Source organism: Daucus carota, chromosome 7 (assembly GCF_001625215.2).
Source record: "Daucus carota subsp. sativus chromosome 7, DH1 v3.0, whole genome shotgun sequence".
NCBI lineage: Eukaryota > Viridiplantae > Streptophyta > Magnoliopsida > Apiales > Apiaceae > Daucus > Daucus carota.
Genome location: NC_030387.2, coordinates 28,797,346 through 28,810,382, shown reverse-complemented (window position 1 = coordinate 28,810,382; position 13,037 = coordinate 28,797,346). Strand labels below are relative to the sequence as shown.

The 13,037-nt window shown below is 33.0% G+C and overlaps 1 protein-coding gene across 1 annotated transcript; it reads left to right on the top strand.

Moving 5' to 3' along the window:
- The first annotated feature begins 932 nt into the window (after positions 1-932).
- LOC108194852 (uncharacterized) lies at positions 933-2,357 on the top strand. Its single transcript, XM_017361789.2, has one exon. It carries the CDS (start codon positions 933-935, stop codon positions 2,355-2,357), a length of 1,425 nt encoding a protein of 474 aa, XP_017217278.2.
- Positions 2,358-13,037: the final 10,680 nt, after the last annotated feature.

Genomic DNA, 13,037 nt, shown 5'->3' with positions numbered 1-13,037 from the left:
TGATAGAAAGAGTACTAGTGGTGTTTGTGCATTTTTGGGTCAAAGCTTAGTTTCTTGGTTAAGCAAGAAGCAAACTTCAGTTGCTCTATCTACGGCTGAGGGGGAGTATTTAGCAGCTGGTAGCTGTTGCTCTCAAATGCTATGGATGAGACAACAATTGAAGGACTTTGGAATCAAATGCAAGCAAACTCCTATCTTTTGTGACAACACAAGTACAATCAACATTTCAGAAAATCCAGTCAATCATTCAAGGACAAAGCATATTGATGTTCGACATCATTTTCTGAGAGACAATGTTGCAAAGGGTGCTGTCAAGTTAATATTTGTGGCTACAGCAGATCAGCTAGCTGACATCTTCACAAAACCTCTTCCTGAAGAACGTTATGTCGTGCTGAGAAGGGAATTGGGTATGTGTGATGTGCAGTCAGCAGGCTCTTAAGCATGGTCCGGGTACTATCAGCTTACTACTAGCATCTTATATAATTTTTATTTATTTTGTATGCCGGTCAGTTTAAGTGTTAATTTGAAATCTGTGCTCTTAAATGATATTGCCGTTGTATGTTTAGAAAGTTGAAATTTTGTGTTGAATTTTGATACGTGATTATGTGCTTATCTGTGTAATTTATGATAAGTTTAAAATTCAAATCTTAGTGTCAAGGGATATATATATGTGATAAGTGATAAGTACGGTTAACAATTTTGAGTTATTCGGTTTCTAGTCGATAAACATGAATTATTTTAGGAATTTTAGTTCGTTTAATTTTATTCCTAAAAATACTCCCCTGATAATTGTTAAAAGAGTGTTAAAATCTATCCTCACTCCACGCCTCTTCAACTACATATATACTCCTCCCCGAGACGCTAGGGTTTTGTCACTACTTCTCCGGAAACTCTTCGTACTCACCATAGCCTCAATCGGTCTCCATGTCGCAATGAGGAAAAAGACGAGAGCTAATCTCAAAGCCCACACCCCACAGCCCTCTTCGATTTCCCAAAAGAGAAAGCTAATTGATGAGGATGATGATGAGTTGGTCACTGTGGAAAGCGGCGATGAGTTGTCTGGTGTCAATCGCGGTGATACTGGAGTTGAATCGGGTCAGAAGAAGGTCAAATCGGAAGTTCTTGTTGTTCGCGGACTCGCCGGTCGGAAAGTTATCTTGGGTAAGCCTATTTCCGGCAAAACCTTCTTTACTTGTGGCATTGTCAAGTTGTTTGAGGATCTAGGGTTTCACTCTTTCTTGGTTGATTTACCTAAGATTTGCTATCCTGATTTGGTTCGAGAATTTTATGCAAATCTTCAACTAGTTGGGTCGGATCAGTTTGTTTCTTTTGTTTCGGATGTTAAGATATGTTTGTCTTCAATGTTTTTGGGTGCGATTTTAAAAATTCCACCATCTACTGTGTCTATCCATACTAAGAGAGGTCCTAAAGATGTCGAGGGTTTTTCTCACAACGACCAGTTGAAATTGATTACTGGGTCTGAGAATGTTTCTGATACTATGTTTCCTTCCACTACACAACTACTTCCACTTGCTCAAGCACTTTTTAAACTATCTATTGAGAATGTCAGTCCGAGACTTGGTACTAGGTCTAACTTGTCTTCACAAGATATTGTTGTTGTTTCGATGATAATGGCTGGTAGAAAATTTGATTTGGCTGAATTGATTTTAAAGAATATGCTGGAGTCAGTTGAGGGTAAGTCATCTGGTGGACTGCCATATGGGTTTTTGTTAACAAGAGTTTTTGAGTGGTTTGGGGTGTCCTTTGTTGGTGAGGATTCTGTGTCTGCTAAAGAATTTCTTGATATGAAATTTTTAACTCAATCAAACTTGAAGTTGGATAAGGATGGTCAGTTAGTTGTTGTTGAGGTGTCTCCACCTACACCTTCTGCTCAATCTGTGAACGTTGTTGACCTGGGAATCTCTGCACAAGAGATTCAGGAATATATGGATGAGCTTCGAGCAAATCACAAGGAGGTGATGGATGGCCAGAAGCAGTTATCTGAGAAGATGGTTGAGCTGAATTCTCAGTTTGCTTTCTGGAAGGATATGATGTTTGGGGCTAGAACTTCAACTGCTTCTAAGAAGTGCAGTTCTGGAAGCTTTGCTTATGAGCTCTGCAAAAGGATGTATGGCTCCGGGGGTTCATCTGATGTGAAGGCTACTTTCACTTCAGAGGATGATGCTACTGATAGCCCACGGCCGAGAACAGCTATGGATGCTTTGAAGGAGGCTGCTGGAACGGACTCCAAGTATGCTGCTGCAGGGGAAGAAATGCTAGCTCGGAATGTGATTGCTGCAGAGCTTGTCAAGAAGTTTGGACTGGAGAAGTATGAACAGGACAAGGCTGGATCTTGATTTTCTCACCTTTTTAATGATTAAGGGGGAGGAAATTAGGAAATTAATAATACTTTGCTTAAGTTTGTGTTATCTGCTTAAGTACATTATTGGCTGGCCCTAAGTTTTATTTGTTTTTAAGACTAAGTTGTTCTGTGGTGATTTGAATTTGCTGGTCTCAGGTGGTTTATCCTGAGTTAACTTGGTTTTTGTTTGGATAATTTTTGTTGGATACCAGGTGGTTTATCCTGGTTAGGATTATTTGAAATATCTATGCAAGTTGCTTTGATTAATTTGTTTCTGTGTTAAATTTTGCATATCTGTGAAATAGATATATTTGTTAGATTTTATTCTCTGTGATAATTGTGAAAGTTTAGTGATATTAGATTGCTATATTTAGGGGGAGTTTATTACTTTTCCTAATATAGTGTAATCATCAAAAAGGGGGAGATTGATACTCTCAAGGTTTTGATGATGACACTAACAGCAAGCTAATAACATGAAACTGATATGTGTTAACATGCTATCAAAGGTTGTTTATATGAACTAACAGTATTTCAGGATGTTAGCATGGTTATAGCTGTCAGCAAGCTTACAGGGATATTTACAAGCTATCAGCAGGCTTACAGCGTGAACAGAGAAACAATCGGATAAAGATCAAAGTCTAGTTTCAAGGAGATTTAATAGGAAACGACTTTGTAAGGATTCTAATATTTATATATATCTGATATAAATATTAGAGCTCAGTTTTATAAAGAGTTTCATTCAAAAACGTTTTCCTAACAAATAAGAGATTTTATCTCAAAAGAATCTTATCTTTAACAAACTCCTATTTTGTTTCAAACGGGTTTTAGTTTAAATGTCTTACTGAGATGATTTCAAATGGATTTTATCTTTTACTCAGTAAACATATATCATCCAAACGTTCATCATTCAATTCAAATTTAAACGTGAGGTTGTTACCAAGATCGTTGGGAAGTTTGTTGGATTATGACCGTTGGTATGATGTATATAAATTTGTGTGTGCTTTCATTTTCGATAGAGAACAAGGTGAACACACCAAGCTTTCTGAAATACAACTCTTTACATTGCTAAATCTTTTATTGAGCTCTAGTACTTATATTTGCATATATATCTATATTGAGAGTTCATAGTTTCGGTTGTATTACACTTATTCATTGTATTGTTCAAGGTGTAATGTTTTGTTGCTGTGTATCGAGCTTGTGAAACAAGGGAACAAGGGAACTAGTTAGCTAGAAGAGTATACTTGGGAAGTATAGGTCTTGGTAGGCTTTTGGTTCGTGGTTCAGGGGTTTCAGCAGGCTGATAACAGGAACAAGGGAGAAAGGGAGTTATATTATTGAATCTTGTAATCGTTGATATTATTGATTAATAATATAATCTCTTACCAGTTGGTAGGGGACCAGGACGTAGACCATTAGGGTTAGGGGTCGAACCTGGCTAAAATTCTTGGTGTTGCTAGCATACTGCTTTACATTATTTGCATTGCATTTATCTTGTTAGCAGGCTAACTGTTTACTCTGAATATTAACAGCAGGCTGTCTTTGACAGATTAATTATTCGGTAACTTATAAAAATCGGGTATATTAGCCATAACACCTATTCACCCCCCCTCTAGGTGTCTAATTTCACCAAGTTCCAATGTTGACGGGCACAAATTATGGAGACTGGAGTATCCAAATGAAGGAATTATTCCATTTTTATGATGTTTGGGATATAGTCTGAACATCTTAACTAATGTTAGAACAAAACATAAAAAGAAAAATAAGTACATATCGCAAGTAGCACATCACTACAAATTACTTTAATTTCTGACCATCTTAACTAATCTTTACATATTATTGACTTCATGTTTAAAAATGAGAAAAAATACATGGAATAATAATATATTGTTTGATAATGTTCTTTCATTAATTATATTAAATATAAAATATTTTAGCTAGTAACAATTATAAAATTTATAAGTGTGGTCCAAAAAACATACATAATTATAAGAGAGTTGACATATCAAGTTCAAATACTAAAGAAAAAACAAGTATGGGAAGATGTATGCTAAAATATCAAATAATAACCAACAAATTGATAATTCACGGTCATACATATAATTGGTGTATAAAGAGGATAAAGAGTACTTGCAACACGATAAAATAATGAATTGTTGAAAGATACACAAGAGGATATTAATGGTATAAGTGGCATTACCTGGCCATAAGAAGGAGGATTGAGTGATAATTCTAAATAACTACGGTCGGTAGCTTGCTTGACCTGGGTGGTTGCTGGACTCTTCAAGTTCAAGATGATGCCCACTGTTGGAAGTTTCCATCGATTTGTAATTTTTTGAAGCAAATTTAACTGGGCGGCTGATTTGTAGGACAATGTGGGTTTGATAGGGCAGTATGTTACGATTATAGAGGCTGCTAATTGGGCTTTTCAATATGGGCCCATGAAATTAGAAAGATAGTATTTAAATCTTTGGTCGTGCTATCTTGTCCACACACCCTTCCAATGTAAACACTCTTGCTCAGGCTTCGACTGTTGGCTATATTTTTTATGTAACGAGTTTTGAATTAGCTCCCTCATTAAGTAAAAGTAATATCAGAAAATTGAAGGCATCAAAATTTGGGTACAACAAATGTGGTAACAAATTATTTGTACTAGTAATTTGATTAACTACTAAGATTTAGTAAAAATTACTGGTCATTTTAAATTTTTAGGGAAATACAAGTATTTTTCTATATCATTCTTTGAAATAAAAAATAATCTTTTTTTTCCAAGTTAGTCTCCATTATTTCCCACTTCCTACCTTTTGGTCCACATTATTTCCATATTAGTCGAAATATATACTAATACTAATATTAATAATAAGGAAGATTATGATGATGATTTTTATGATGATGATGATGATGATAATGATGATGATAATAATAATAATAATACTAATAATAATAATAGTAATAATAATAATAGAAATAATAATAATAGTAATAATAATAATAGTAATAATAGTAATAATAGTAATAATAGTAATAATAGTAGTACTAGTAATACTAGTACTAGTAACAATAACAATAACAATAACAATAACAATAACAATAACAATAATAATAATAGCAACAACAACAAGAAATGATTAGACGGACTGATGTTGGAGTTGACATGTGAAATAGTGATAACAATTAATAAGATTCTTTATTTTATAATATTTATTTGGAATCCACTAATATATTATTGGTATTTTTATAGCTTGATTTTCTTTTCAAAATACTAATTGTGCTCATCATGTGCGAGTTGTGGACACAAACATAATTTGGTCTATGACTTAGTAGATCGATACTCATTTATCATAACCAATTTAGAACAAGATATTTTTTTACATAGAAAATAGTATATTCGATCTTCGTCAAATTATATATATATCTTACCTATTTTATTATTATATTTGTTTATCTATTTCACTTTGTTGATAATTGTTATTTTGCTAAGATCACAAAATTTTAGAGGTAAACATTATTTATAAATATTTAATTAGAAGAAACCGTCTTCATTTTCATGAGTGAAAACATAAGTTTATTGGGTTGAAAAACATACATTTCACCCAAACAATACAGTTTACCATCATTTTGGAATAAGCATAAAGTACATATATAAATCATGGATATTAATATGGATCTTAATTAATTTATAAATAAGATAATATCAGAGCTCATAATTTGATAAGATTTTTATTATCAAGAGATGTAAACTCATTGCTCATCACTAGATAAACCACTTATAATTACAAGAGAAATGGGTCTTAGAGAAATTAGGAGACATAAATTTATTTTATTCAACATATATGCATGTCTTGCTAATTAGTAAGGCATACAAGCTTGTTTATTGAAGAAGAACATGTTCAACAGAAATGGTCCGGGCTCTGCAAATTGGACATTTGTTGATCCTCATGGGTTTGCACACTGAGACATCCTGGGTTGCTCTCTGCCGCATCCCTTTTTTATCCAACATCACCTTCCTGCCCTGGCACTTCAACAGCCATATCAGCTGGGGCCCTAGCATGAAAGGGGATTGCCTTAACAAGCTTACTTACATGGTCCTCCAAAGATTTATCCTCACCACTAATGCCCGAGGATACAACAAAGTTGTCTATGCAAATCTTGTAACAATATGTGGTTGAGGCCACAGCCTTACCTGAAGCCTGGGCATCATGTGCATCATTAATTGCCTTCTTTGCATAGGTCTCAACACTCTCTGCCTGTTTGGTAGCCTTCTCCAACTTTACCTTGAGATCAAGCCTTTCCAGATGATTATTTGAGGAGAGTGATATTACTTGAGGAGAGTGAATGTGAAGGGAATGATGATTATTTTCTAACACATGCATTGCCAGATGATCTCCGGGTTGTCCCTTATCTTCTTCCTCTGTGAGTAGCATGTTAAGATCAAGAGGATTCAGGCTGAGATCAATAATAGGGCTGACAGCTGGAGTGCGAATAATAACGGCTGAATCAGCATCACCCACATGAGGATGAGGGTTTTGTATTTCTAACTGATGGGTTGCCATATGATCTCTGTGTTCCTCCTCATCTACTCCCATTTGTTTGGGTTCAAGATTTGTAACCTGCCAAATAATAAAAGTTAGTTAGCTAGATGATTGTTTTAAAAATAAAAATTGTTATACATGGAAGTATTTGTATGCTTGAATTAATACAAGTAGATGATAATATTAAACTAATATTATTAAAACTTGAATGTATCAAATATATCCAAATATTATATTGATATAATTAAAAATATTATCGAGGGAATAACAAAGATTACAAATTAGATCATAATTTTTTAAATAAAAGTAAATACATATCAAAAGTAGTTGCTCTCTAAATGATTGTTGGACTTGTTTTAGACAAACTATACAGATTTTAACTAATTTTTCTTGATTAACAATTTTAACTAATTTTAAAAATTCCAGACTTGCTACTTTATAAATCTGAAAAATTATATGGAGTAATGAAACTCACGGTCAATAAAAAGTATATAAGATTATAAGAGAATTCCAAAACAACAATTTCAAATACAAAATAAAAACAATATATAAGGAGGGTTACATTAACATACCACATCACAACCAGCAAGATGATAATTCTCCATCATCCATACAATAGGCGTATAAATCGGGTGAAAAGTATTTGAATCTGGATCAAATAATGAATTATTGAAAGATATAAAAAAAACATATTAACAGTTTACGTTGCATTATACGACAAAAACAAACAAGGATGATTGAGGGAAAACACTAAATAGCCATATTGTATATGATTCAATAGCTAGGTTGATGTTGGTGCTTTTTCATGGTTATGGTTGGAGTTTCGAGTGCTCTGTAAGTAATTTCATCTGATTTTTGTATAAGCGGCGTAAATGTAGGTCAATGTAGAATACACAGGGAGTTTTGTATAAGCGGCGCAATTGTAGGGTAATGTAGAATACACAGGATCATATGTTATATTTATATAGCCAGAGAACTGGGCTTTTTCATTTTTTGGCCAATGAATAACAACTCCAAGGGCTACCGGTAAAATTGCTTATGGGGCAATAATATGACTATCAAGTAAAAAATGGGCTTCGTCAACGCAGCCCAACTATTAGTTAAATATTTATTAATAGTATTGTTCAAATAAATATCAATTAAAATCAAATTATTCACAAAATATTTAAATTGTATGATGATTTAAGTAGTTACTCCTAAATAAACCAAAATTCAAACGTACACTAGTATTTAAAAGTCGGGCGTATATTCATTTCCATCACATATTATCTTATTTTAACACCTTTTATTCATTTCCATCACATATTATCTTATTTTAACACCTTTTATCTTTTCTTCCACACCAAGCATTTCACATAACTTTAATTTATATTTTATTATCTTCTAAATTTAAAATAATATTGTAAAAGATGCTATTAATTAAATTTAATATATCAAAATAATAAAAGAACCACACTCCTTCAATTCAGCTATCAGTATCATTAACTCAATCAACACAACCGTCTCACTTCGATTTAGTCACCATGATCATTCAAATCTTGAAATATCAAAATTTGCTCAATTAGTGTGAGGGAGGAAGGAAGAATCGAAATTTGCTCAATTGACGTGAGAGAGGGAAGGGAGAGGCACGAGTGAAGAAACTGTACTAGCAGATTTGGTAATGAAAAAAATTAAAACTTTGCAAGCATTTCCGCTATGTTATTTTACTAATTGAATGATAACACATATCTTTATATTTCAGTAGTAAATTAAGTGTGTAAATCTAGAAAGAGAATAAAATGAATATGATTATTAGAGGTTCCGCAAATGTGGCTACACTATATATTAATAACACTAACAAGAGCCGATTCTACTTCTTTTCGGCATCCACACAAATACCCGATTAGCTCAAAATTGGTGAAAAATTTATGTTTCTCTTTTTATGAAAGAGAGAAAATAAGTAAAAATATAATTTTTAACTTTCACTAATCAATAGTTATATTAATCTCTCAACTTCCTCTATCAGTTTTGTAGAACAATTATAATCTTATTCTGAAATGTTTAAGACGGGATAGAGTAAATCCGCAGACTGCAGTACTATAACAATTGTTGTACTAATTATATACGTATAGTTCTCTTGTTTTAAGTGTGGCTTCTGGTCTACCCCTTTAAAACAACAGAGGCATAAGCACTTGACTCAAAAACAAGAGCTTGGAAATAAAACAAGAGAAATGAAGTTATATATGTTCCTCAGCTCCTCATTTTTCATCTTTGATGTCTCAAAGCCATTGCACAGCTCCGAAACAGTTGAGGCAGCCTGAAAGATACAGCATCAGAGAAGTACAACAAAAACAGAAGCCAATAACATCAGCTGTTAACAGTGGCTGATCTAGAATTCTGCCAAGGAGGGGGCTTCATTAATATTAAAAAAAGATTACTCAAGCTGAATCTTGCGGAAGGGGAGGGAAGCAATGAAGCACTGAACTACTGAAGTCTGAGTAGGAGCAGCAGAGCACTATTGTTTCTTTTAATTCATTCACTACTTCACCAGCGGTAGCGAGAGAGCAATAGGCATAATGTAGTAGATTATTTGTCAATGGGCTGGGCTTGCAATAAAAATGGAACGGCTCAAAATAATTGGGGCTCTATTTCATTTTGTTGATAATTGTTATTTTGTATAGTGATTTAGAAGAAACCAACTTCATTTTTATGAGTGAAAACACTAGTTTATTGGGTTGAAAAACATACATTTCAACAAACAATTAATACATTTTACCATCATTTAGTAATTATAAGCATAAAATACATATAAATTACGGATATTAATATCTTAATTAATAAATGAGACCATATATATATCACCTCATAAAATTTTATTTTCAATAGATGTAAACTTATTGCACATCACTAGATTAACCGCTTACAATTACAAGAGAAATGTGTCTTAGAGAAATTAGAAGGCATAAATTTATTTTATTTAACATATAGGCGTTGCTAATTTTATTGAAACAAGACACGTTCAACAAATATGGTGGTGTCTCTGCAAATTGGACATTTGGTGATCCTCCTCAACCATTTCTTTATACATTTCATATGATATTGATGTCCACATCGAAGACCTCCAAATAAATTCTCAGTTGCATACTCATCCTGGCATATGACACATATATCACGTTCACCCACACGAGGACTAGGGTTTTGTATATCTGACACATGGGTTCCTCCTCCTCGACCTCTTCCTCTGTGGGTAGCATGTTGAGATCAAAAGGATGCACGTTGAGATCAGGAACAGGGGGAACTGGTGTAGAGATAGTAGCAGCTGCATCCCTCAGCATGAGGGTTTTGCATTTCATTAGAAAGCAGCAAAACCTCTGCTTCCCTATCACCACTTCTTCCCATTTGTTCCCGTTCATCATTTGTAACCTGGCAAACAATAAAAGTCAGCCAGGTTGATGATTATTTTTAAACGAAAGTTTGAAAAGAAGTATACATATGCTTGAATTAATACAAATACAAAGTATAAATAATTTTAAAACATGCATCAAATTTAACCAAACAACTAACAAACTAACAAAAGTAAAAAATTTATTCTTATATTCAAATATTATATTGAGCCGGGCCTGCTCAGCTGCATACGCATCTAGCATATGACACATATATAGGTTCTTGGCTAGGACTTGTAGTTGTAGCATTACAATATCTAATCTGTAAATGTTGCATAACTGTTCCCTCTGACGACAATCTGCTGCTATCAACTCGTCCCATTCGCTGAAAATATGAATTTAATAATGCTGAAAATATGAATTTAATAATCTGACAAGTAGCTGTAGTTGGGGATCAAGTGCTCTTCGGGTCCTAGAGACTTCCTCCTACAAGAATTCAGAGATGAGGAAGAAAGCATATTAGATATAAATTTATGCCATGTGAATATTAAACATGAGTTACCTTTGGCTTGAATAGTAGCAGCTGATCCCTCACATTAGGGTTTTGCATTTCATTGGAAAGCAGCAAAACATCTGCTTCCATGTCATCCCTTCTACCCATTTGTTCCCGTTCAACATTATTTGTAACCTGGGAAACAATAAAAGTCAGCTAGCTAGTTAGATGATTATTTTTAAAAGAAAGTTTGTAAGGAAGTATATACATGCTTGAATTAATACAAGTGCAAAGCAATATTTAACAAAATAAGAAATATTTCAAGTTGAATAAGATGAAGTAGAAGTATACTAATACTTATCTAAGAACCATTAGTTAACAAATAAAATACCGAGGCATTAACTTAAGGAAAACTTTGTTATCGAAGTTGAAAGAAACCACAAAATTAGAAACGTTTGATCATTCACCACATATGATGCACGCAATCAAGTGAAAAGAGAAAAATAAAAAATAAAAAAATCTCCACACAAGTTAAATCAAGTTGAATAAGACCAAGTAGTAGGAGCATGAACACGATTGGATAGCCCTATCCTCTATTGTGCCTGGACACCAGGGTTCGACTCTGACTCACCCGAAAAGTATTAGAAAAAGTATTAGAAAAGATGCCGTAGTTAACATGCATGTAACCTCTCTGACCACTTTGTCGTAAATATTCTCAAACAAAAAACAAGTTTTTATAGCCCACTATGAAGCACATTTGATTTTCTAATCAAGGTGTTTTATATAATTATACTTGCTAACCCATTTAAGATAAAATAATTATCACCTCCCCATAATTAAAAACTACCTAATTGGAGTTTGAGATTCATACTGAATTTGGGCAAATTGTTTGGCAAATGTCCCATAAAAAAAAAAAAGAAGAGAAATATGTCATTTTGACTAGAATTATCTTCTTATAGTGTGTAGGGATTAATATTGAAATATTGATATTGTGGCATACAATGAATTCCTAAACTAAGAAATGTGATCACGTAGTATCATAATAAATAACAAAAAAATTTATTATCATGGTGAATTAACTATGAAAAATTCAAAAAGTTTCATTCTCAGGAGTTTATATATAAACATTGACACCAAATACCAGTTTCTTTATGGGCTGCTATGTCATCCCTAGTACCCTAACTTTCAATTTTGTTATATTTATTAGAACTATTTTTTTAGATTTCTCTCATCGCCATGACATGAGATGGTGTAACTTTTACATCATACTGATGTACAAATTATACCATGATTGGTATTATATCATAGATAAAAAAAATTACATGGAAAATAGTATATTCGATCTTTACCGAATTATATATATATATATATATATATATATATATATATATATACACTTCCTATTTTATTATTTTATTTATTTTTCTGTTTCTGTTTGATAATAATTGTTATTTTGCTAAGATCACAAAATTTTAAAGGTAAATATTATATATAAACATCTAATTAGAAGAAGCCATCTTCATTTTTCATGAGTGAAAACATATATAAGTTTATTGGGTTGAAAAACATGCATCTCACCCAAAAAATACATTCTACCATCATTTAATAATAAGCATAAAATACGTATAAATTATGGATATCAATATCTTAATTTATAAATTATAAGACCATATGAGAGCTCATAATTTGATAACAAATTTATTTTCAAAGAGATGTAAACTCATTGCTCATCACTGGATTAATAACCACTTATCATTACAAGAGAAATGCACTTATCATTACAAGAGAAATGGGTCTCAGAGAAATTAGGAGGCATACATTTATTTTATTTAACATAAATGCATTGCTATTTGTAAGGCATACAAGCCTTCTTATTAGAAAAAAACATGTTCAACAAATATGGTTGTGGCTCTGCAAATTGGACATTTGTTGTCCCTCCTCAACCATTGCCTTATACATTGCACATGATATTCATGTCCACATCGAAGACCCCCAACTAGTTCCTCAGCTGCATACTCATCCTGGCATATGACACATATATCAGGTTCTTGGCTAGGACTTGTAGTTGTAGCATTACAATATCTTATTTGTAAATGTTGCATAATTGTTCCCTCTGACAATCTGCTGCTATCAACTCGTCCCATTTGCTGAAAATGTGAATTTAATAATCTGAAAAGTAGCTGTAGCTGTAGCTGGGGATCAAGTGCTCTTGGGGTCCTAGAGACTTCCTCCTAAAAGAATTCAGATGAGGAAGAAAGCATATTAGATATAAATTTATGCCAATGCGAATA